General features: G+C 37.4%; 1 protein-coding gene across 7 annotated transcripts in view; it reads right to left on the reverse strand.

The window, feature by feature from the left end:
- Window positions 1-27,593, reverse strand: part of MAGI3 (membrane associated guanylate kinase, WW and PDZ domain containing 3) — a 259,109-nt gene that overhangs the window by 73,207 nt on the left and 158,309 nt on the right. For 3 of the 7 annotated variants that reach the window (XM_061410537.1, XM_061410540.1, XM_061410543.1), the window contains exons 3-6: window positions 22,508-22,627; window positions 13,031-13,240; window positions 7,463-7,640; window positions 3,924-4,003 (exon numbers count right to left, since the gene is read on the reverse strand). In XM_061410537.1, the coding sequence (XP_061266521.1) occupies window positions 3,924-4,003; window positions 7,463-7,640; window positions 13,031-13,240; window positions 22,508-22,627 (588 nt within the window). Of the gene's footprint in view, window positions 1-3,923; window positions 4,004-7,462; window positions 7,641-11,312; window positions 11,381-13,030; window positions 13,241-22,507; window positions 22,628-27,593 lie in introns of those variants that run through there. The other 4 variants (XM_061410539.1, XM_061410546.1, XM_061410542.1 and 1 more) reach the window with 3 other exon arrangements.

Raw genomic sequence — 27,593 nt, forward strand, 5'->3', positions numbered from 1 at the left:
CATCTAAGCCACCAGGGAAGCCCTAGAAAAAGAAAAGGAACGGAGCCTGGCAAAAGAGACATCCTGAAAAGACTAATACCACATTCATAATCTTTAAAAAGTCCAATTCTATAATATTACATATTCTAGATTACCTTCACAATGACTAATTTCACCTTAAGAAACTTACTGTGAAAAGCCTTAGGGAGGGACAAGGGAAGTATGTTATAAAAAGTTATTTTAAAAATTATTTGAGGTATAATTTGTATTCACCACAATTCACAGACCTTAAGTGCTCATGCAATGATTAAAATATCAATTTACGTGCTTGTTCAAGTACAAAGAATGAACTTTGGCAACTGCAGGTGCCTATATAACCATCACCCCAAACAAGATGGAAAGGATGTCCATCATTACAGAGAATATTTATTTCAATTCACCATTCTCCCCTCCTTCCCCATCATTTCCCGACTTCTATCAGTATAGATTAATTTTCATGTTCTTGGACTTTAAATAATGGATAATTGAGTACCCATTCTTTTGGATCTGGCTTCTTTCATTCAACATGTTTCTGAGGTTCATCCATGTTTTTGAATGTTATCAACAGCTTTTTCTTTGTATTGATGAGTAGTAGTTCATTGCATGAATAAACCACAAACTGTTTATCCATTATCCTGTTGAATATTTGGGATGTTTTGAGGTTGGAACTATTACGAATAAGGCTGTCATGATCATTCAGGTGAAGTCTTTGGGGGAATATTATTTTCATTTTTCTTGATATAACACCTCATAGGAAACTGCCGAAATTTCTCCAGTGTTTACATAATTTTACATTCCTACCAACATGTACAAATCCATATACTCTACAATCTCACCAAAGTTTGGTATTGTCAGTGTATTTGACTTTAGCCCTTCTAGGGTGTGTGAATAAATCACAGAGATGATTAATGATAAGCACATTTTTAATGCTTTTTTTAAAAAAAAAATTGAGGTATAGTTGATGTACATACCTTTTCATGCTCTTATTGGCTATTCTCTGTCTTTTGTAAACCATCTGTTCAAATTCTTTGGTCATTTTAAAAAGAAACTTAATTGAGGTATAATTTACACATCATATAAAACTCTTCTGTTTTAAAAAATGTACCATTCATTGACTTTAATAATTTACTGAGTTTTGCAGCTATCTACCACAATCCAGTTTTGGAAAATTCTCATGACCCCAATATGGTTCCTTGTGCTGCGTGCTCAGTCGCTCAGTCATATCCAACTCTTTGCGATCCCATGGACTGTAGCCCACCAGGCTCCTGAGTCCATGAAATGTTTCAGGCAAGAATTTTGGAGTGAGTTGCCATTTCTTACTCCAAGGGATCTTCCTGACACAGGTATCGAACCTGAGTCTCTTGAGCTTCCTGCACTGGTCAGCAGATTCTTTACCACTGCACCATCCGGGAAGCCTATCCCTTGTGCTATTTACGATTAATCTCTATCCCCTTCCTTGGCCCTGGACAACCACTAATCTGCTTCGGCTCTATAGATTTGCCTATTATAGACATTTCATATGAATGAAGTCATGCAATAGCTAATCTTTTGTGTCTAGTTTCTTTCACTTGGCATAACATTTTTTGAGGTTCATTCATGTCATAGTATACATGGTATTTAATTTCTTTTTCTTGCTGAATAATATTCCATTCATTGTTTGATGGACAACTGAGTTGTTTCCACTTTTTAGCTATCAGGAATAGTGCCACTATAAACATTTACATTCAAGTGCTTGTGTGGACATACGTTTTCATTCCTTTTGGATAGATATCTAGGAGTGGAAATGTTAGGTGATATAGCAAATTTATATTTAACCCTTCAAGAAGCTGCCAAACTGTTCTTCAAAGCAGTTGTACTATTTTACATTCTGCCCAGCAATATGCAACAGTTATAGTTTTTCCTCCATCTTTGCTAATCTTAAAGTCCTGAAGATACCCTCCTGTATTTTATTCTAGAAGCTTTAGGCTTCTAGTTATTGTGACTAGATCACTGAGCCATCTGAAATTAATTTTTGTATATGGAGTAAAGGTATAGTTGAAGTTCATTTCTCCTTCTGAGGAGCCAGCTGTTTCAGCACCATTTGTTAGAGATTTTCCTCCCCTTGTTGAACTGACTTGGCACTTAGGCTGCAAATTAAGTGATCACATATGTGTGCATCTATCTCTGGATTCTCTTACCCTGTTCCACTGATCCATTTGTCTATCCTATGGATAGATAACACTCTTGATTACTGTAGCTTTATAGTAAGCCTTCAAACCTGGTAGCCTAAGTCCTTTATCTTTGTCCTTTTTCAAGACTGTTTGGCTAACTAAAGCTTTTGTACACTATTTCCATGTATATATGTATATATATATATATATATTTTTTTTAAGTAACTTAATTTTTTAAACTTATTTTTGGCTGAGCTGGGTCTTTGCTGCTGCACAGGCTTTTCTCTAGTTGTGGACAGTGGGCCACTCTCTAAGTGCGATGTGCAGGCTTCTCACTGTGGTGGCTCCTTTTGAAGAGCACAGTCTCCAGGACGTGAGGGCTTCGGTAGTTGCAGCTCCTGGTCTCTAGAGCACAGGCTCAATAGTTGTGATGCATGGGCTTAGCTGCTCTGTGGTATCTTCCAGGATTAGGGATTGAACCTGTATCTCCTGCATTTGCAGGGAGATTCTTTACCACTAAGCCAGAGAAGCCTTTTCATATATATTTTAGAATCAGTTTGTCAGTTTCTTAAAAACAGACTTTTAGAATTTTGATTGGGATTGTACAGAACCTAGATATCAATTTAAGGAGAATGAACATCATTATTAATAATGTGTGTCATCCTATCTATATTGTATATCAATAAACACAATATATTGCATCAATTATTTTAGGTCTTCACTGATTTATTTCAGTGATGTTTTATAGCTTTTAGTGTAGAGGACTGCACATCCTTCAATAGATTTACTCTAAGGTATCCTTTTTTTATATAATTACAAATACATTTTAAACATTTCATTTTCTACTTATTCCTAGAAAAACTCTCTCATGCTGAAAAAATATGTATAAATTCTGCTTAAATTTTTTTTCATAGATCGAAATTTAATCTTTAGGAGGACTATCTGAATCTCATCCTAATCCACCCATTTTTTTTTTAAACTAAGGTATAAAATTTCTGAGAGTCATATAAAAGGAATGCAAATTTTATTCATAAATGAATAAACTTTATATTCAAGAAGGCATAGCAAACATTTTGGTTGGGGTAAATTCTATACTTATTTGTAAGACCATACCATTAAACAGAACCTATAATATATAAGATACAAGCATGATTATATATAAGATATATATTATATCTTATATATGATATTATTATATATCTTATATCTTATACATATATATAAGATATAAGCATTATTATTATAAAGATTCTCAGAGAAATAATTTTTCTTGTGTGCGGGGTGGAGGGTATATTAGAAACTCTCATTGAGTTTCTACTGCTGCTCTAAATGGCTAAGGATTATAGATACTGGCATATCTATCTTAGTGATACTTCATTAAATATATTTTTGAGGGAGTACCAGGCATTATAAGGTTACTCTGTGATTCAGAATGTACCTAACTTACTAAAAATTTTATTTAGAATTTTTAAAGTTTGTTTTAAAAACAAATGTCTAAAAAATGGCAAATTTATTTTTAATCAAGATTTTCTTTAAAGGATTTAATTGTATATTTCTCCAAAATCAAAGACTTATAAAAATAGATGCAATAACAAAATGACTAGAATCAGCTGAGAATGATTGATATCTCCCCACTGCTTATGGGCATATGCACATTGTGGTTTGTTTAGGGTTTTGGAAAATTCATTATCTAAGCAGGAGGAGCAAGAAGGGATAAAGAGAATAATATGGCATAAAAGGTTTCTAAATCTCTACCTCCATCTTCACAGTCTTCAGGGGCTTTGGCTTTCTTACAAAGACGAGGATCCAACCAGGTGGTTGTCTTGGTATTGTGGCTGTAGAACAAAGATTTCAATTAGAAACAGTAAAGTAAAGAGGGAGAAAAGTATTTCAAAAGCAAAGATAAAAAGTGAATAAAAGGTATATGATGTTTGAACACTTATCTCCTCTAGGCTTCATTTGTATACTTCTGATTCAATAGTCTTGTTGTTCTCAGACAATTACTTCAAAAGTCATAAAGGAAAGGTGATGCTAGAGGCACTAACTGAGAATGAAGGCTCTAAAGAAGGGATAATATGCTAAGTGCATAATAACAGATGTTTATCTAAGCAATCAAAAATGTTTCAAAGGGTGGGCACATGGCCCCATACTGTGCTAAAAAACTGCCCTTGAAAGGCCTGCTTTCTTGCCGGCTGAATTCCTTCCTCTTTCCAAAAAACACTATTTCTTAGGTGCCTGTGATGTGTGGGGATTGGGAATAAAGAGAGGAACAATCAGATAGAGCCTCTTCCTTCACCAGGACTCTCTAAAAATAAAAAGGTGAAATAATGTAAAAAGTTTTAAAGTATCTGTTTCTGTAACATGCAAGTAAAAATCACGGGTATCGTAAAACTCAACTCTACAAAACTAAATTTTCAACAGTGAAAGTGAAAGTCGCTGAGTCATGTCCGACTCTTTGTGACCCCATGAACTACACAGTCCGTGGAATTCTCCAGGCCAGAATACTGGAGTTGGGTAGCCTTTCCCTTCTCCAGGGGATCTTCCCAACCCAAGGATCAAACCCAGGTCTCCCACATAGCAGGGGGATTCTTTACCAGCTGAACCACCAGGGAAGCCCAAGAATACAGGAGCGGATAATCTGTCCCTTCTCCAGCGGATCTTCCCAACCCAGGAATTGAACCGGGTCTCTTGTATTGTAGGCGGATTCTTTACCAACTGAGCTATCAGGGAAGCCCTCTCAACAGTCTGGACCACATATTTAACAGGAAAAAAAAAAAAGAACAAAAAGATCCTCCTCGTCCCTTTTGAAGTAGGGCACAGATGCTTTCAAAGAGCGACGTCTGTTTCATTTCATTATAGGCCACAATCAGTTAGCTTCAGACCCAGGTCACCATGCAGTAAATACTAATGCTAAAACAAAGCTATAATACTGCTGAGTAGACAGAGTTATAGTTTAAGTATCTGAAATATGAGGATATTAAAGAAAGAAAAATCCTGGAAGAAAATATATAGGAAGGCAATAAAATACAAATTAAAGCTCATCAAAGCAGAGGAAGAAGAACAATGTGATCAAAGGAGAGATTAGCTCACTAATCTCTATGTTGACCACTTTTAGGAAATGAAGCCAGTGGTTTCAAGAAATTAATCACACCTCCTATGCTTTTCCTAACTCCTGAGCTACTTACAGAGCTAGCTATGCAGTCACTTCCTACACATTGCCAGGTCAGATACTAGTTGGTAGACAGTGGAATACTTTTTTTGTATGCTGAATAATAGATAATCTAAGTAAGAGAAATCAAGATTGTCTGTGTTACCCATTCTGTCAAAGAGACAACTTCCCCAAAGCTAAACCAGTAAAATCAGTTTAAGCAAAATGAAAATGATCAGGATTCTAAAGTTGCCTATGAGCATGTAGATTGTTAGAGGAAAAAAAAAATCATGGACATATCTAGCTAAACCCATTTCAAAATGGCTACTTGAGAAAAGCTTAACTTTGGTTCCAAAGACCCAATCTTTGTATTGCTAAATCAGTAGATGGAGGTGACCTGCTAGGACTTTACTCATTATTCCCCAAAGTAAAGAAACACTCATGGGGTCTATTATACGCAAAACAAAATAGCTAAAGACTATAGACCTATATTAATAGTCTCTTTTTGCAAATTCATGATTTAACAGCAGCAGTAACACAGACCAATCACATTAGCTACAGCAAACAAGAGCTTTATCTAGCAGCACATAATATTCAATATATTCTAGATATTAACCCTTTATCAGATATATGGTATGCAAATATTTTCTATCTCATAGGTGGCTTTTTCACTCTGTTGCTTGCTTCCCTTTGCTGCACAGAAGTTTAAAAGTTTGAAATAGTTCCACGTGTCTATTTTTGCTTTTGTTGCCTGTGCTCTGGTATCATGTCCAAGAAGGCCTTGCCAAATTCAATGTCATGGAGCTTTTCCCCTATGTCTTCTATTGCTTCAGATCTTACATTGAGGCCTTTAATACATTTTAATAATGATTACTGACAAAAACATTTCTTTTATAAATTCTCCCCTCTGCCCCCAGAAAGTACTAACTTACCTCTGTTTGCAGGATGAAATACTGTCAGATTCTATCTCATAATGTGCTTCTAAAGACATCCTAGCCTCTTTCAGTGACTCTACATTGTATTTGGGGGTTTAATTTTAAAGTTAATATGAAAGACAAAAATCTAAATTACCCTTAAAAAAAAAAACCCTTAAATTGTCCACAGAGAAGAGCGTACCTGATTTTGTCCATTTTTGTATAATCCTGGTCATTAATGCCTATATAAATGTATAATGTAATCAATAAAGTACCACATATGGTAAAAAAAAAAAAAAACAACACTGTACATAAAATATACATCTTTTAAACAATACAATCTCACTTGGTATAGTACAGTGCTCACTGTATGGGAAAGCTGTGGAATTTGGAACATATTGAGTCAACTGGTTTAAGTTTCCCACCTCTAATTCCTTTCTGAGTAAATACATATTTTTTGAGTGTAATTCAGCTGCAGTATTTTAATTGTTATTTAACTGTTATAGTCTATTACCTTACTACATTCATATTCTACCTCTGGGCAAAGAACTTTAAAGAGAATTATATCTGCATGGCAACATAAAAATACTTCATGTTATATATTTGCATAATTATTTATAATATTTGTTCTCAGGTACAAATATAAAATCTTAGATTGATCAAATACATATGGTATCTTACAAACCAAAAAATGTACTTATACTAATAATGCTTTTTCATACAATAGTTTTATTTTTTGTGAATTTATATTGTACCAATTGCTCTGAGGATCAGTGATATTTTCCTCCTATATTATTTAACTATATCACCTGAATACATCAACCTCAAAATCTAGGTCTGAAAATATTTAGCTGAGATAATAAACATGGCCTCCTTCCAAACGATGATAATTTGTGAAATGCTCATTAAGGTGGACAATTCATCCAAAAGGTTTCAAAAACAAAAGGCAAAGCAAAATACCCTTTATTCCTTGCATTTTTCATTATTAGTGATAAATGTTTTTAATTCTACCTTCATAAAACTAGACATCAAACATATTATTTCTTTATCCATATCAAATAAAATGAAATACCATCCAGGGAAATAGATTAAGAATCAACTGTAATTTGTATGAAAAATATTTTTAAAGAAAGAAAAAAGAAATGGAAGTCTTGTAAAATTAGGTTACAAAAATGTAAAGGCAAGCCGCGCAGTGACAGGGCACATTGGAAAAGACACAAACATTCGCTTACTCAATGAAGTAGATCATCCCTGTATCAGTGTAGGCCATCTCCCAGTTTTTGGGCAGTGGTTCCAGATTTTCATCTCGCATCATATAATTTCTAAAGTCCATTGAACTGTTTGTTTGGTTGTAACTTGGGACGGTCTTTATCCAATCAGATGGCTCAGAATGCCTCTCTCTATTTTCTGCTATTCAAACAGAAGAGTGTGAAAAGGAGATAGAAGTTACACTCTCTTCAAACAGTCCTATTTCTAACAAAATGCCCAAATATATACTGCAAATTTCCTTGTCTGCTATGTCCATATTCTGCTATAACTGTTGAAAAAACAAATATACTGATTTTTTTTTCATTTGCTGCTGACATTAACTCTGTTCAGCACCTCTGAAGCTAGTCTGGGAAAGAAGCAAAAAATCAACACTAGAATCAATTCTGTATACACTAAATATATAAATATTATGTCAATATAATACATAAATAAATGTATCAATAAATATTATATAACAAAAAAAAATAACAAAACTAAAAAAACACTAAAAAGAAAACCATTACACTAACAATAATAGCCACAGCAGCACCTTTACAGTTCATGGTCAGGCTCTATTTTAACTGCTTTATATATATTAACTCACAATCCTCATAGTAAACCTGTGCATATATATTATCACTACTGCCATTTCAAGATGAAGAAACTAAGGCCCAGTAAAGTTAAGTTCATTTAGGTTACACAGATAATAACAGCAAAGCCAGGATTTGAATTTAAATGGCCCACAGCCTTAACTGCTGTATGTATCAAGCTGCCTTGTGCACATTTAACACAGGCCTTTAAAATAATACTGGCTTTTAAAAATTAAACTCAATAGACTTCCTGTTGTTGAATTTAATTGTCTCTTGATGATATTAAAATCCTTTGAGAATCCCAAAGTTCACAATGTAGGTAAGAATACTAAAATTTGGTTACTCTCTAGGGAGTTCACAATTTACATACTTAAAGATTGTTTCTAGAACTTAAAAGATAATATATCTGTAATAATTCCACACTGCAGGCAATGCCTCAGAATCAGAGATCCTTAGAAGAGGCCCTAGATATAATTATGTGTCATCCTTATAGTACTTCCACTCCAATCATCCTTTATTCAACCAAGTTCTATAAAGCTTTAATCTTACTACTTACTACCTTTCCCTGTTTCTCAGCCCCATCCTTGCCCTACTTCAGTTCAGTTCAGTTCAGTCGCTCAGTCGTGTCCGACTCTTTGCGACCCCATGAATCGCAGCATGCCAGGCCTCCCTGTCCATCACCAACTCCTGGAGTTCACCCAGACTCACGTCCATTGAGTCAGTGATGCCATCCAGCCCTCTCATCCTCTGTCGTCCCCTTCTCCTCCTGCCCCCAATCCCTCCCAGCATCAGAGTCTTTTCCAATGAGTCAACTCTTTGCATGAGGTGGCCCAAGTACTGGAGTTTCAGCTTTAGCATCATTCCTTCCAAAGAAATCCCAGGGCTGATCTCCTTCAGAATGGACTGGTTGGATCTCCTTGCAGTCCAAGGGACTCTCAAGAGTCTTCTCCAACACCACAGTTCAAAAGCATCAATTCTTTGGTGCTCAGCTTTCTTCACAGTCCAACTCTCACATCCATACATGACCACTGGAAAAACCATAGCCTTGAATAGACAGACCTTTGTTGGCAAAGTAATGTCTCTGCTTTTGAATATGCTATCTAGGTTGGTCCTAACTTTCCTTCCAAGGAGTAAGCATCTTTTAATTTCATGGCTGCAGTCACCATCTGCAGTGATTTTGGAGCCCCAAAAATAAAGTCTGACACTGTTTCCACTGTTTCCCCATCCGTTTCCCATGAAGTGATGGGACCAGATACCATGAACTTCGTTTTCTGAATGTTGAGCTTTAAGCCAACTTTTTCACTCTCCTCTTTCACTTTCATCAAGAGGCTTTTTACCCAGGTTTAATTCCTGGGCAGGGAACTAAGATCTCTCTTCAGGACCACTCACTGCTCTCCCTCCGAGATTACTTTGACTACTCTCTCATACCTGATATCCAGTCTGTTGGCAAATGTTACTGACTCAATCCACTTCTTGGAGAAGGTGATGGCATTCCACTCCAGTACTCTTGCCTGGAAAATCCCATGGACAGAGGAGTCTGGTAGGCTGCAGTCCATGGGGTCACTAAGAGTCGGACATGACTGAGTGACTTCATGTTCACTTTTCACTTTCATGCATTGGAAAAAGAAACCCACTCCAGTATTCTTGCCTTGAGAATCCCAGGGACGGGGGAGCCTGGTGGGCTGCTGTCTACGGGGTCGCACAGAGTGGAACACGACTGAGGTGACTTAGCAGCAGCAGCAGCGATTCACTTCTTACCTCTCATGCTTTCATTGAGTATAGTGAAAGTCACTCAGTCGTGTCTGACTCTTTGCAACCCGATTAACTGTATAGTCCATGGAATTCTCTGAGCCAGAATACTGGAGTGGGTAGCTGTTCCCTTCTCCAGGGGATCTTTCCAACCCAGGGATCAAACCCAGGTCTCCTGCATTGCAGGCAGATTCTTTTACCAGCAGAGCTACCAGGGAAGCCCTGAGTGTAAGTTGAGTATAAATCGTCATTTTCACTTAAGTTACTGTAATATCCTGCTAACTAATACCCTTGTATATGCCCATGCCTTCCTACTCCCTTTTCTCCACACAGCAGCCAGAATGAGCCTGTTAAGTTAAAACCTGTTTTATCATGGTACTCTTCTACTTAACACCATGATGGTTTCTCATCTCAGAATAAAAAGCAAAATTCTTCCAGTGACCTATAAGATCCTATATAATACACATTTCCACCACTCCCACAGCCACCATTATTTAGGTCAACAACTGACCCAATTGTTACTATTATAGTCTATTCTCTTTCAGCACTCTGTCTGCCACAACCACATATAATGTATTGTCTACATTGTATCCAACCACGTTAGTTTCCTTGCTCTTGTCTGAATAATCCAGGGATGCTCCCACCTCAGGGCATTTGTACAGTATAATTAATTCCCTCTGGCTGGAACGTTCTTCCTCAGGATATTTTGAGCTCACTCTCATACTTCTTTCAACATCCCCTTCTTGGTGATGTCTTCTCTGATACTCTATCTAAAACCGCAACTTTGACCATCGCTACTTTTTATCCTTCCCCTCCTTGGCTTTTTCTCTTTAGCACTATCTAACTTAACTACATGTTATTCATTTATGTTGGATAATTCTGCCTCTCCCACCAGAAGGTAAGGTTCATGAAGCCAGGGGATTTGTCTGTTTTGCTCACTGCTTTATTTCCAGCTTTTGGAACAATGCCTAGCACTTAGTAGTCTACCAGGTGCTCAACAGATATTTGTTGAATGAATAATTTCAATAAAACATATGATTTATTCCCTATGTAGAGAAAGTGACAGAAATTAAAAGGTACCCCATGTATAAATCAATCTGGGAGGGAATTACATTCTTGGGATGTATATACTAGAGAAAAGTGGAAACAACTATATGAGCAATAATACTTTTCTGAATACAATTTCAAAAGACTGCATAAAGAAGTTCACTTAACAGCCAATAATTTGAAAATGTTGTTTCATATAACACTAACTCTTTGAAAAAATTTTATCATTATTATATAACATATGTCATCCTATTGGGGTATAGTAGCATTCTTGTGTTAATTCTCAACAAGATATAAAATAATATACATACTTGTATATAAAAATAAACCTCCATCTACTGCTTCCATCCCCAACAATTTTCTGATCTTTCAAGACAGGAATTCCAGTCCCCCAAAGCAATACAAAAAGCAAGTTTAAATAAAGTTAACAACTGTGGTTAGTACTTACTCAGAAAAGACCAAGGGCTTTCAGCCATGTCTTGTATTTACTTTTCCTTAAAATAGTCTGAATAGTTTCTGTTATAAAGAAATATATGTGGAAGAGTCTTATGGTACCTACACACAAGAGATGGAATACAAACTTCCTCCCACACCCTCTTGGATACATTTCCTTTAAATATTAATATCAAAGAGGCTGCAACCTCTAGTCTAACAACTGTCTTACATGACAAGCATAAACTACGGAACTCACAGATAGGTGTACCTCTAAGGGAACTGCAGGGCTCACAGAGAGGCTTTGCATTAGGAAGTTCAAAAAAAAAAAAAAAGGCATTTTCTTTTCCTTCAAATTAAGAACATATAACTCCCATTTGGGGACAGAGTCATGGTTTCTAATTCCATGTCTTAAACATTGAAAAACGTCAACAGATGTAAATTTGTGGGAGAGCACAGTTGACATCAACATCATAAGACTCTAGGATATGATGATTTTCCTTAACAACCCCTAAAGACTTAGATGTAAATTCACCTAAACCTTTTTAGACCTGCTTTCAGCAAAATATATTGCTGTAATTCATTGAGCATATATGTGACATAACAATGTAAGATGATACGACCATAAAATAGAACTCGCCCTCTGAAGGGGGACACAGCAATGAATGTAATACAAGGACAGATAATAGTAAATTTTAATAACTGATAAAGGAAAAAATCAGAATGCTTGGGGAAAATGATATGGTAATAGATTCTGCAAATTTGGAGTTATAATCAAATACTTTGATTTATTGGTGATTGTGAAACTCACTTAGTTGTATCTGACTCTTTGCTGTAGCCTGCCAGGCTCCTCTGCCCATGGAAATCTCCAGGCAAGAATACTGGAGTGGGTTGCCATTTCCTTCTCCAGGGGATCTTCTCGACCAAAAGATTGAACCCGCGTTTCCGACACTGCAAGTGGACTCTTTACCATCTGAGCCACCATTATATTTTTTTAAGGTTCTACTACATGCCAAGCATGGTTTATGGCTTAAGGAGTACAACAATGAACAAAAGAAGTAAAACTTCAATCCTTATGAAGCTTATATTCTAGAGTTTTGAATGAAATTATTACAATAAATAGCACTGAAATGAGTTCTGCTGTGATTAATGAGAAGTATAAAAATCTTCTAAGGAATCACTATGTTATTTAGGGACACTCAAAGGCAGAAGATTCTCTGTCATTAAATTTATATTGGTTTGGCATTTAATGAAAAATGTAACAGTCAAATTTGGAAATTTTCTTTGAGTGACTCAGAATTTAAACTCAAAATATTGCTAAAAACCTTTCAGATAACTTTTAACACCATATTTCTAAATCTTTGTTTTCGTTGAAGGCTAGATCTTAAAACGTCTATATTTTGCTCCAATTCTGTAAAGTAGGACTTAAGTCAACAAGATTCCCATATTCAAGCATCAGAAATGAATCTCAAATCTTTTAAGCAGCGGGGTAATGGCATATATTAGTACTAATAGTTTATAACTTATTTACCAAAACCGCCACTTGGGACAACTAACTTCAGCTTACAAAATGGTCAACAGAGATACACGATTTCACACAAAACTTTAAAAAGAACTTAGAATCCCATCACTTGCTGTTCCTATGCTGTGGGAAAAATTTTACTACTTCCAATTCAGTGTCATATTAAAGTCAACCAGGAGTAACAGCCAGAAGTTGTCCATCTGTTTACAAACCTGCATTTCCACTGCCGTTAACAGCTTCCTTGTCTTCATCTTCTTCCTCTTCAGGAAGAGAGCTGTCCATTCTTTCCATCTTGCTGACAGATGTAGTCCGTTTTCTCTGGGACTCTGTGTCAAATTCATTATCAAAGAGGACCTGATCAACTGGATCTGCCTGGAAAGGGCTGGGCTCTGCTGGAGGCTTGGGAGTTCCATAGAAGTTTCCTGAGGACAAATAACAGCAGCTGAAAGCATTGAATGTTGAATTGAGAGCTAGAACAATATGGCTTACTGTGTCTCTGCCCTGTTATACTGAAGTTTCTGAACACCCACCATTGGCCAAAAGGAGCTGAAAGCACTTTTTCTTGGAAGAGGAGGAGATAGACCAGAAAGAACCAATTTCTCAAGTGCTCGTCACCATATATTACCTAACCTTATCTAACACTCTAAGACTATTTGTACTAAGGCCAGGAAGTTGACTTTACATATGTAGGTTATTTATTCCTACAGGGCTTGCTTTGCATGGGTTTTATATTAGGGCCTAATTTGTGAATTTAAATGCATCAATGCTCTCGTGTAAGACTAATTGGCATAAAAAGTGGGAGTAAAGGAGGAGAAAACTAACTCAAATAATTTTGTTCTGATATGTAACATAATGAGTTATTTCAGTAAAATAAGGAAATATGCAGTCAAAGGATAAAGCTAAGCACCTACCAGTCTGTTCTGAAATGTAGGCTGCTTATGCAAACGTAATTTTAAAAATTTTTTCTAAGCATTTTAATTATATTGTTTTATCTGAAAACTTATTGAACAAATAGAAACTTTATTAGCATAATTCAATATTTGCTTACTCTCAGGAAAGCAAGAAATACTTTAATATGTTGTCTTGAAAATCAGTAATTTTTACAGTAACAATGAACATTCCAGAACAGAATGAGAACAACTGAATACCTTCTCAGTTTACCATGTAGTCCCCAATAGGCAGCCACACACGATGGAAATCGTTCAGTGAGTCTAGCTATGTTAGCGGTTTGTGGCTCCTGCTAGCTCTGACCTTATATCAACCACTCTGCTGATGTAACAGAAAGATAAACAAGGACAGGGAGTAAAATATTCATGCTCTTCTTTTATTAAAACAAAAAAAACTCCAAATTCCTTGGCTCCTAAGGAGATAATTACTCATATAAGGTAAATTAACAGGGTATAAAATGGATTACTTTTCTGAGATGAAGCAAAAGCATAAAAAGTTATTCACCATATCATGGAGGCAAAGTGCAAGTTGCTCAGTCGTGTCTGACTCTTTGTGACCCAATGACTATACAGTCCACGGAATTCTCCAGGCCAAAGTACTGGAGTGGGTAGCCTTTCCCTTCTCCAGGGATCTTCCCAACCCAGGGATCGAACCCAGGTCTCCTGCATTGCAGGCAGATTCCGCATATTCCTTACCAGCTGAGCCACAAGCGAAGCCTAAGAATACTGGACTGGGTAGCCTATCCCAGGTCTCCCGCCACAAGGGAAGTCTAAGAATACTGGAGTGGGTAGCCTATCGCTCCTCCAGCAGATATTCCCAACCCAGGAACAAACCAGGGTCTCCTGCATTGCAGGCAGATTCTTTATCAACTGAGCTACCAGGGAACCACGGGAGGCAAATCTACAAAGTTTACCTTGTCGTGCATGCTTTGAGGGGGAAAGTATTAAGATAACTTCTTTGGAAATCTGACTTTGTGTGTGAATTGTCATTAAAATGCTCAAGACAAAACAATGAAATCAAACTAAAAATACTTTTCAACCACATCTTCCCTCTCTCAATTCAACTACTCCTTGGCTTCTTTGGAAGGAATGATGCTAAAGCTGAAACTCCAGTATTTTGGCCACCTCATGCCAAGAGTTGACTCACTGGAAAAGACTCTGATGCTGGGAGGGATTGGGGGCAGGAGAAGGGGACAACAGAGGATGAGATGGCTGGATGGCATCACTGACTTGATGGACGTGAGTCTCAGTGAACTCCGGGAGTTGGTGATGGGACAGGGAGGCCTGGCGTGCTGCGATTCATTGGGTGGCAAAGAGTCGGACACGACTGAGCAACTGAACTGAACTGAACTTGGCTTCCAAATCTAGGTTTGAAATGGAGTTAATCCTATCATGCAAATGTATGCAAAGAGTAATTGTAAAACAGACTAAGGATCTCTGTAAACTTTTGGCCCATAAGTAAAGCAAGGGACAATGAAAAAGCCAGTTCACACTTCTCTGGGACAGAAGGCACAGAAATGCTTCAAACGGAGGTTTGGTTGGGGAATAGGATGCCCTAGGATCTCATTTTTCCCTTCATTATGTCCAACAGTCACACTACCAAGGAATCCGGATGTACCATGAGAAAGTTGAAAGTCCTCCCCCCCCCGCCACTTTTCTAAGGATGGTAGTTTTACAGGAAATACTAAAAACACATTTTTACTGCGTATTACATATTGTTAGTAACTCTTATCTAATTCTAGGTTTAACTTTTTTTCTAGAATGAAAACTATGAAAAAATTCAGGATATGATTGCTATATCCATAACACTGACAAGAATTTAGAACTTCATAATAAATTCTGGAAGTTGCCTTATTTTAAAAAATTATTGGCTTAGATGAAAAAAAAGAAAGCTAACATTGCTTATAAGTAAATTAGATCTATTTTTCTTGAGTTGTTGGTAAATACAAGATTTCAGATACTGAAAGGTATAGAATTACAAAGTTTGTGAACCCCAACGATAGTTATTCACAAAAAAGCTTTTCATCTTTTTGAAGCTACTCTGGAGTTTTTTCTTTTTTCTCTTTCTTCTTTTCTGAAGTGTTTTCATTTTTATGATAGACCAACCATTAAATATTTTAAACCCATATAAAATCAAGGACAACAATGTTAGACTAGTTAGAAATTTATTTACACATACCCAGATACTAACTTGGTGCCAGATTCCTTTCAGGTCTTCCCTCTCCCCCTCCTTAATGACATACATATTCACTCATATATATAAAATTCAAGTCCTAATTTCCTGTCTGTCCTTCCCATTCTCTCCTGAGTTACCCTAATGTTGGTATATGTCATTTCCTGGCATGTTATATACATCTAGGACATATGTATATGCATATATAACATATAAATGTGCTTAGTCGTTCACTCGTGTCCAACTGTTTGTGACACCATGGACTGTAGCCTGCCAGGTTCCTATGTCAATGGGATTCTCCAGGCAAGAATAGTGGAGTGGGTTGCCACGCCCTCCTCCTGGGGATCTTCCTAAAACAGGGATAGAACCCAGGGCTCCTGCATTGTGGGTGGACTTTTTATCATCTGAGCCACAAGGGAAGCATAAAATATAAATACTACTGTTTTAATAAAAGCTTCATGGAGTGTTTATAACATTTCATATCTTTTTTTCTAAACAGTATGCTGTCCATATCCTTTTGTAACATTCTTTTTGTACAACTGTATTTCTAAGACTTATTCCTATAGATACATGTAGATTCTAATCATCTATAACAGGCCATTTTTATAAACAAATTAAAATAAATTTTATTAATTCCCCTAATAAAAGACACTTTCGTTTCCTTATTGTTTCAAATAATGCTATAATGACTATTCTATGAAGACTTACAAGACCTTCTAGAACACCAAAAAAAGATGTCCTTTTCATCACAGGGGACTGGAATGCAAAAGTAGGAAATCAAGAGATACCTGGAGTAACAGGCAAATTTGCCCTTGGAGTACAAAATGAAGCAGGGCAAAAGCTAACAGAGTTTAGCCAAGAGAACGCACTAGTCATAGCAAACACCCTCTTTCAACACAAGAGAAGACTGTATACATGGACATCACCAGATGGTCAATACTAAAATAAGATTGATTATATTCTTTGCAGCTGAAGATGGAGAAGCTCTATACAGTCAGTAAAAACAAGACTTGGAGCTGACTGTGGCTCAGATCATGAACTGCTTATTGCAAAAATCAGACAAGAAAGCAAGGAAAACCACTAGATTATTCAGGTATGACCTAAATCAAAACCCTTATTATTCAGTGGAAGTGACAAATAGATTCAAAGGATAAGATCTGATAGACAGACTGCCTGAAGAACTATGGACAGTGGTTTGTGACATTGTACAAGAGGGAGTGATCAAGATCATCCCTAAGAAAAAGAAATGCAAAAAGGCAAAATGGTTGTCTGAGGAAGCCTTATAAACAGCTGAGAAAAGAAGAGAAGCTAAAGGCAAAGGAGAAAAGGAAAGATAAACCCATCTGAATGCAGAGTTTCAAAGAACAGCAAGGAGAGATAAGAAAGCTTTCCTCAGTGATCAATGCAAAGAAATAGAGGAAAACAATAGACTGAGAAAGACTAGAGATCTCTTCAAGAAAATCAGAGATACAAAGCGAACATTTCATGCAAAGATGGGCACAATAAAGGACCTAAACGGTATGGACCTAAGAAGCAGAAGATATTAAGAAGAGGTGGCAATAATACACAGAACTATACAAAAAAAGATCTTCATGACCCAGATAACCACAAGGGTGTGATCACTCACCTAGAGACAGACATCCTGAAGTGTGAAGTCAAGTGGGCCTTTGGAAGCATCACTATGAACAAAGCTAGTGGAGGTGATAGAATTCTAGCTGAGCTATTTCAAATACTAAAAGATGATGCTGTGAAAGTGCTGCACTCAATATGAGAGCAAATTTGGAAAACTCAGCAGTGGCCTCAGGACTGGAAAAGGTCAGTTTTCATTCCAGTCCCAAAAAAGGCAATGCCAAACAATGCTCAAACTACCGCACAATTGCACTCATCTCACACACTAGCAAGGTAATGCTCAAAATTCTCCAAGTGAGGCTTCAGCAGTACGTGGGCCAAGAACTTCCAGATATTCAAGCTGGATTCAGAAAAGGCAGAGGAACGACAGATCAAATTGCCAACATTGTTGTATCATAGAAAAAGCAAGAGAGTTCCAGAAAAACAATTATGTCTGCCTTATTGACTATGCTAAAGCCTTTGACTGTGGATCCCAACAAACTGTGGGAAATTTGTCAATAGATGGGAATACCAGACCACTTGACCTGCCTCCTGAGAAATCTGTATGCAGGTCAAGAAGCAACATTTAGAACTGGACATGGAACAATGGACTGGTTCCAAATTGGTAAAGGAGTATGTCAAGGATGTATATTGTCACCCTGCTTATTTAACTTATATGCAGAGTTCAATTCAGTCGCTCAGTCATGTCTGACTCTTTGCAACCCCATGAACCACAGCACGCCAGGCCTCCCTGTCCATCACCAACTCCCAGAGTCCACCCAAACCCATGTCCGTTGAGTTGGTGATGCCATCCAACCATCTAACCCTCTGTTGTCCCCTTCTCCTCCTGCCCTCAATCTTTCTCAGCATCAGGGTCTTTTCCAATGAGTCAGCTCTTCGCATCAGGTGGCCAAAGTATTGGAGTTTCAGCTTCAACATCAGTTCTTCCAATGAACACCCAGCACTGATCTTCAGAATGGACTGGCTGAATCTCCTTGCAGTCCAAGGGACTCTCAAGAGTCTTCTCCAACACCACAGTTCAAAAGCATCAATTCTTCTGTGCTCAGCTTTCTTTATAGTCCAACTCTCACATCCATACATGACCACTGGAAAAACCACAGCTTTGATTAGACGGACCTTTGTTGGCGAAGTACTGTCTCTGCTTTTTATTATGCTGTCTAGGTTGGTCATAACTTTCCTTCCAAGGAGTAAGCTTCTTTTAATTTCATGGCTGCAGTCACCATCTGCAGTGATTTTCGAGCCCAGAAAAATAAAGTCAGCCACTGTTTCCACTGTTTCCCCATCTATCTGCCATGAAGTGATGGGACTGGATGCCATGATCTTAGTTTTCTGAATGTTGAGCTTTAAGCCAACTTTTTATGCAGAGTACCTTATGCAAAATGCCATGCTGGATGAAGCACAAGCTGGAATCAAGACTGCCAGGAGAAATATCAATAACCTCAGATACTCAGATGACACCACCTTTATGGCAGAAAGCGATGAGGAACCAAAGTGCTTCTTGATGAAAGTGAAAAAGTTGGCTTAAAACTCAACATTCAAAAAACTAAGATTATGGCATCCTGTCCCATCACTTCACGGCAAATAGATGGGGAAACAATGGAAACAGTGACAGACTTTATTTTGGGGGGCTCCAAGATCACTGCAGATGGTGACTGCAGCCATGAAATCAAAAGACGCTTGCTCCTTGGAAGAAAAGCTATGACCAACCTAGACAGCATATTGAAAAGCAGAGACATTACTTTGCCAACAAAGGTTTGTCTAGTCAAAGCTATGGTTTTTCCAGTAGTCATGTATGGATGTGAGAGTTGGACTATAAAGAAAGCTGAGCGCAGAAGAACTGATGCTTTTGAACTGTGGTGTTGGAGAAGACTCTTGAGAGTCCCTTGAACTGCAAGGAGATCCAACCAGTCAATCCTAAAGGAAATCAGTCCTGAATACTCATTGGGAGGACTGATGCTGAAGCTGAAACTCCAGTACCGTGGCTACCTGCTACGAAGAACTGACTCATTAGAAAAGACCCTGATGCTGAGAAATACTGAAGGCAGGAGAAGAAGGGAGTGATGGAGGATGAGATGGTTGGATGGCATGTCCGACTCAGCGGACATGAGTTTGAACAAGCTCTGGGAGTTGTTTATGGACAGGGAAACCTGGCGTGCTGCAGTCCATGGGGTCGCAAAGAGTCAGACACGACTGAGTGACTGAACTGAATTGATAATGACTGTTCAGGTACCTGTCTGCATATCCACATCGACGGGGTTTTTCTAGAGTAGGCAACCACAGAGGGAACTGCTCGGTTGGAGTTAGGTGCATCTTTGAATTTACTAGGTATTGCCAAGATGCTTTCCTAAGGGATTGTTATATCATTTTATACCCTCGCCAGTTGTATATGTGGATTTCCATTTACCACAATTATCAGACTTTAAAATTTCTATCAATCTGATGGATGTGAAATGGTGGGTAATTGTTATTTCAATTTGCTTTTCCTCTTAATTGACCAGGTAGTAATTAATAATATGGAAAATGCCACTTTGTCATATACCATGTTCTTAACAGAAGAAAACATAGAATATCTTTTCAATTTAAGTCATTAAAGACAATGACTTCTTAAATGAAATTTCAAAACACCAATCATAAGGAAAACAGTGGTAACTCTGATTGACAAAAGTTAAGGATTTTGGTTTAATGAAGAAACACAGAACAAGGTTATTAGGTTACACAATGGGAGAAAATATCAATATCCAATAAGAAATTAGTATCTAATATAAATATTTACAAACAGAAATGTTATTGAGATCCCAGTTTAAAAATAAAATGGACAAAGCAAATGAATAGACAATTTGCAGAAGTTCAAAAAACAAGCATATGAAAAGATGCTCAAACTCTCTGACTACCAGAGAAACTAAAATTAAAATGAGACACCACTTGTATAACCGTCAGACTGGCAAAATTACAAAGCTGGATGGTGCCAAGTGTTGGTAAGGATGTGGAATCATTACTAAAGCCACTACAACTCCCCATGGCACTGCTTGGGGAATAGAGACTGCAGAGCTACCCAAAACAACTTCATCATATTAACTATATGTTTACCTTATAACCCAACAATCTGCTCTTGGATATATATGCCACAGACATTCTCACACAGGTTTGTAAGAAGACATGTATGAGGATGCTGCAGATTGATCTGTGGTGATGAGGAGTTGGAGGCAAACTGGAAGTCCGTCAATAGGAGAAACGTTAGGTAATGGATTCACAACATGGAGTACTGTGCAATGGTTACAAAACAGTGAATTACATATATTTACATATGTGTGCAATGCAGATGAATCTAAAAAATAGTAATAAGTGAAAGCAGTTTAAAACTAGTAAGATACAGAACATGGTCCAGATGTAAATAATAAATACATGTACACAAGACACAATACATATGTTGCAAGATCACATATAAACCAAAACATATACATTAAACACATCAGAATGGTTGCCTATAAGAGGGAAGTGAATGAGAGAAGGCTATTTGCACAAAAATAAAAAATAAACAGCTGTCATTTTCTCTGAGAAGTCTCCACTGGCCATCTTATCTAAATTAGACATTCCTATTATTTTCTTTAAAAATCCCTTGCTTTTGTTTCCTTCATAACATCTCAATTTAGTTATCTTGTTTGTGTTCTGACTGCCTTCCCCACTAAGATATAGGATTTATGAAGTCAGTATCATTTCAGTGTTGCTCAGCACAGCATCTCTAGTCCCTCTGGTAGTGCTTGGCACAAAGTATAAAAGAAGGGTCAAATAAATAATACATGAATGAATGAGTCATGGATGCTAATCTCAGGAAGAGTGGCTAGGTCAAACTTAGCAGGCAAGAGGAAATCATTAAAGATTCTGAAGGAAAGAGAAATGACCAGAACCGCACTTAACAAGGAAGACTAGTATGGTAGCAACGAGCAGGGTGGACTGGCGAGAGGGAAGAAACTGGAACACATGAGATCAACTCTCAGAGCCAGCATGAGTCAGTGCAGGGAGCCTACAATGAGGTGATGAAAGCATAAAGAAAGGCAGTGTGAAAGATGCTACAAAGGAAGAAAAGATTCAATTGGTAACAGACTAGATGAAACTGCTGAGAAAAAGAAGGAAGTAAATGAAGACTTTCCTGTCCTGAGCTCTTGCTAAAGCTAAAAAGAGAAATTATGAAGACTTACTCTTTTCGATAGCACAAATGCATATTTGGATATGATGAATTCACAACCAGATATTTATTGAACGCTATCTCTAGGAACTGAAGATAACATTAAGAAAGACATGACATCTGCTTTCACAGAGCTTGTGAAAAAGGCAATTATAATAGCATGATAAAGCAATGATGGAGAAATACAGGGTGCTATTGGAGTGCACAAGTTTGCCAGTGAAGAACTGTTAGATACAGAAAATAAAAAAGATTTAACAAAGAATCATTCAAAAGTTGAAATTGATCTTAAATTAGTACTCCCTAGAATCGAGTAGAGAAAACAGTTATGAAAAGAAAACCATTTTTTCTCTTTTTATTATTTTCCTCTTCAAATCTATACTCTCTTTTCTCCAAGAAAGCCAAAGTGTAAATAGATTTTTTAAAGGGTACAGTATTTTTATTTCCAACCACAAACAGAACTCACAAATGCTTGAGTGAATACAATGAACGTGAATTATTATGAAATACTGCAAACTAGCTACCTTTAATGATTTTAGTACACTGTCTACAATCAACTTTAGAATAACACAGAATGCATTTATTCCCATCTTAATTAGTAAATTACAAATAGCCTAATCAAAAGAAAAATCTCTCCTCTCAAAGACTAATAGAAAAAACTTTTAAAAAAGTGGTATTTTACTGATCAAATTCCATTTGAAATAATTCCGATCAATCAGACAGTTTTCTGGGCTGCTGTTGTCAATATCTGGGGACATACCATCATACGTTCCACTTTCTAACAATGTTCCACTCTCTTCCAGTGCTTTGAACTGTTCAACAGAAATGAAATTATAGTCCACCCCTGGTACTTCCCCGTCCCTGGGGGCCCTTGTAGTACCTAAGGAGAGAAAAAAAGAAAAAAATAGGTTGTACAGTGCTTTTAAACTTACAAAATATTGAAAATAATCGAAAATTCAGTTTATAGAGAACACATGGGAAACACTATTGAATATATTGTATCCAGAGTGATAAGAGACTTTGAGGCAAATTAACATTCCTAGGTCATAGGTCAAAGTAGGATAATACTACAGGATGAGTAAATACATTTTAATAAAATCTATAGATAGCTATGAAATTCAAAATTACAAAGATTAAAATGTTAGTGTCCAAGAAAGCTTAACTTTCCAAGACTCAACAGTTAATTCTTTTAAACCTTAATTCTCATGCTTAACATTTAAAGGAGAGGTAAATCCACCAAGGAAAGGCTTCAGGTTCATGTAGCTACTGTACATATTTTTTTTTCCTTGGCAGAAATGTAAACTAATATTCTACTTACTAGAGTTGTAAGACAATAAAAAAGAGAAACAACTTTTCAAAATTGTTTTATTAATAAACCCCACTTTAAAAACCTGAACAAATATTAACCACGCAATTATTTTTAGACTCCTTAATAAAGGGCTCAGGGCTTAAGGTATGAATTCACAAAATGTAATTTTATACATATCACTGCTTAGTCATTATTCTCTTCAAGTAATTTCAAAACATTAAGCCACAAGCAAATTGCTTAATGAAATTCACTACAGCAACTGAGCACTACATTTCTATCTAGTAAGGACTCAACGCCAAAGTAAAATCTTCAGATCCAGGATATAAATTCAAGCTATGGCAGCAGTGCTGTACTTTACTGAATTTCACTGAACAAGAATCAATAGTTTTTTAACTGAAATTGGAAATGTCACTTCAAATACCAGAAAATACAAACAAGATATCCAGGTAGTTAGCCTGGAAACAGTTAGGATATTGTCCTGCCAAGGATGCCTTCCCAAGCCCATTTCTCTATTTATGCTACCTATTTGTTAACAGCACTCCAAGGCAGAAACCCAAGAAGTAACCTTGGGCTCTTCCTTCTACTCTACACCTAGTCACCAAATCTGGTTGATTCCATCTCCTAAACACCTATAGGATTTATATACTTGTCTTCATTCTTACATCCACTTAATCCATATCAGTATCAATGGGCTGTATTGTTGGTCTCCTGAGCTCAACCCTGTCTTCATCCTAGCTACAGACCTTAACCAAACTGCAATCAGTGACTTTTCTAAAACCATCTGAGCAAAAACCCTCTAAATGGTTCCCATGATCCTTGATATAAAATCCAGGTTCTACCTCTCCAGCTTCTTTCTTGCCTCACCCCTTTCACATTCTAGGCTTTAGCCATAATCAATTTTTTTTTCCAATTCTTTTAATGTTCCTCATACTTGCTTATCTCCAAGGCCTTTGCCAAGCCATTCTTCTTCTTGGAAGACTTCCTATACCCTTTCCCTCTTACCTCAGTTAACTCCTACTCATCCTTCAGCTTCTGATTGAGAAAGCTTCTTTAGAGAACTTTCCCATATAGGTATGGGAATATGCAGGAACCTCATCTGTTTGGTTCAGAGCAATACCCCAAGTCTCTGCACAGTGTAAATCCCATAGCAGGCACTCATGAGATAGTTGTCAGATAAATTAAGTAAAATTTTATACAAATGTAATCATCACAGGCCCTGGAAATACGCTATCATATTATAAATTAATTCATGGGAAGCTATTAATTGCTTTTACATTTTGTAATGTGAAAAAAACCCACAATGATGATGAATGGTAATAATCTCAGAAAATAATGATTAAGGAAACATTCTAAGTATCAAAGACTGTTGCATTTCTTTATCTGTTTTATATCACAGAGGATATAAAATCTCTAAAACATAACTTCCCTTTTTAACTTTTTTTTTCATATCAAATTTTTGTTTCTCATATACTGATTAAAATTACATTGTTAGAGTTCCCAAATTAACAGCTTTCAGTTCCACATTAGGTAAAAGTTAATCTTAGAAAGTAAATTTATGATTAGCAGCTGTGATAGATGGAAGACATGACCACGTATTTTACACCTCCTCCTATCAAGAGATGGAGCCTGCTGCCTCACCTCTTGAATCTGAACTGGACTTAAGGCTTGCTTTGAATAACTTAGTGTGATGTTGTACAAGTTCAGGAGTCTAGACCTGTCTTTGCCTCCTTGGAATGGTCTCACCAACATGTACGGATGTCCAGACAAGACTACTGAATGATGAGGGAGAATCCCATTCAATAAACACCACCAAGGCCCAGATATGAAAGAGGCCAGTTTAGCCCCTCTAACGCCAGCTTACCTGTCAATGACCAGCCACATGAGTGGGTCCAGATGAGCTCAGCAAACTCATGAAATCATGAGAAATCATACATGATAGTTATTTTAAGCCATTAAGTTCTAGGGTAGTCTGTTATGTGGCAAAGGCTAATTGAAATATTATCTAAATAAACTCTACTATAAACATAATGACTATATAAAATCCAATTTAAAAGCAAATCATACTAAAGATAATACTATTAAAAAAAAAAAAAAAGCACTGACCCAAGAGGCAGGAGCAACTCTGCATTTTAGTCTAGGATAATCATTAGTGGTAAAATTTTGAGCAAGCACTTAAATCCCCCTGGGCTTGGTTCTCTTTCTGCAAAGTGTCACTGAGCAAGATGGTGATCATGATTCTTTCCATTAATAAACATAAAATGTGTGATTCTAGCATATATATTTCCAAGACTTACAAAGTAGCTTGAATGTTAATTCTCTTTACAAATGTATTATAAATTTTCACTTTTCCCTTCAAATAATGTACTCTCATACACATAAAAAGTTTTCTACCTTCCCCTATCCAACTCCACTGCCCTCAGCACTCCAGAAAATTTACCTTTCTACTCTTGATACTCTCTATACACTTAATGTAAAGCTTTGTACATCCCCTCCAATCAACATTATATTGCTCCTTTTTACATAAAAATTCCTCCAAGTTCTTCTTCCTCAGTGTCCAATTCCTCTCCTCTCATTTTCTCGAGCCCATTCCAATCAGATAACCGCCCCAACCGGCCCCACTGAGACAATCTGTGCATCAGAAGTCTCATTTTGCTTAACCCACTGGTGAAGGTTCAGTCCATAACCTGGCAAATCAACAACCTTTGACAAAACTGATCACTCCCTCCTTTTTCTGTTTTATTCTGAAATGTACAGAAAACATATATATAAAGTTTAGTTCAGTTCAGTTGCCCAGTCATGTCCAACTCTTTACGACCCCATGAAATGCAGCACCCCAGGCCTCCCTGTCCATCACCAACTCCCAGAGATCACCCAAACTCACGTCCATCGAGTCGGTGATCCCATCCAGCCATCTCATCCTCTGGCGTCCCCTTCTCCTCCTGCCCCCAATCCCTCCCAGCATCAGTCTTTTCCAATGAGTCAACTCTTCCCATGAGGTGGCCCAAGTATTGGAGTTTCAGCATTAGCATCAGTCCTTCCAATGAACACCTAGGACTGAACTCCTTTAGTATGGACTGGTTGGATCTCCTTGCAGTCCAAGGGACTCTCAAGAGTCTTCTCCAACACCACAGTTCAAAAGCATCAATTCTTCAGCGCTCAGCTTTCTTCACAGTCCAACTCTCACATCCATACATGACCGCTGGAAACACCATAGCCTTGACTAGATGGACCTTTGTTGGCAAAGTAATGTCTCTGCTTTTGAATATGCTATCTAGGTTGGTCATAACTTTCCTTCCAAGGAATAAGTGTCTTTTAATTTCATGGCTGCAATCACCATCTGCAGTGATTTTGCAGCCCAAATAAATAAAAGTCTGACACTATTTCTACTGTTTCCCCATCTATTTCCCATGAAGTGATGGGACCAGATGCCCGATCTTAGTTTTCTGAATGTTGAGCTTTAAGCCAACTTTTTCACTCTCCTCTTTCACTTTCATCAAGAGGTTTTTTAGTTCCTCTTCACTTTCTGCTATAAGGGTGGTGTCATCTGCATATCTGAGGTTATTGATATTTCTCCTGGCAATCTTGATTCCAGCTGGTGCTTCCTTCAGCCCAGCATTTCTCATGATGTACTCTGCACAGAAGTTAAATAAGCAGGGTGACACTATACAGCCTTGACGTACTCCTTTTCCTATTTGGAACCAGTCTGTTGTTCCATGTCCAGTTCTAACTGTTGCGTCCTGACCTGCATATAGGTTTCTCAAGAGGCAGGTCAGGTGGTCTGGTATTCCCATCTCTTTCAGAATTTTCCACAGTTTATTGTGATCCACATAGTCAAAGGCTTTGGCATAGTCAATAAAGCAGAAATAGATGCTTTTCTGGAACTCTCTTGCTTTTTCCATGATCCAGAGGATGTTGGCAATTTGGTCTCTGGTTCCTCTGCCTTTTCTAAAACCAGCTTAAAGATCACGTACTGTTGAAGCCTGGCTTGGAGAATTTTGAGCATTACTTTACAAGCATGTGAGATGAGTGCAACTGTGTGGTAGTTTGAGCATTCTTTGGCATTGCCTTTCTTTGGGATTGGAATGAAAACTGACCTTTTCCAGTCCTGTGGCCACTGCTGGGTTTTCCAAATTTGCTGGCATATTGAGTGCAGCACTTTCACAGCATCATCTTTCAGGATTTGAAATAGCTCAACTGGAATTCCATCACCTCCACTAGCTTTGTTCATGGTGATGCTTTCTAAGGCCCACTTGATTTCACATTCCAGGATGTCTGGCTCTACGTGAGTGATTACACCATCATGATTATCTTGGTTGTGAACATCTCTTTTTTGTACAGTTCTTCTGTGTATTCTTGCCACCTCTTCTTAATATCTTCTTCTTCTGTTAGGTCCATACCATTTCTGTCCTTTATCGAGCCCATCTTTGCATGAAATGTTCCCTTGGTATCTCTAATTTTCTTGAAGAGATCGCTAGTCTTTCCCATTCTGGTGTTTTCCTCTATTTCTTTGCATTGATCGCTGAGGAAGGCTTTTTTA

Source organism: Bos javanicus, chromosome 3 (assembly GCF_032452875.1).
Source record: "Bos javanicus breed banteng chromosome 3, ARS-OSU_banteng_1.0, whole genome shotgun sequence".
Taxonomy (NCBI): Eukaryota; Metazoa; Chordata; class Mammalia; order Artiodactyla; family Bovidae; genus Bos; species Bos javanicus.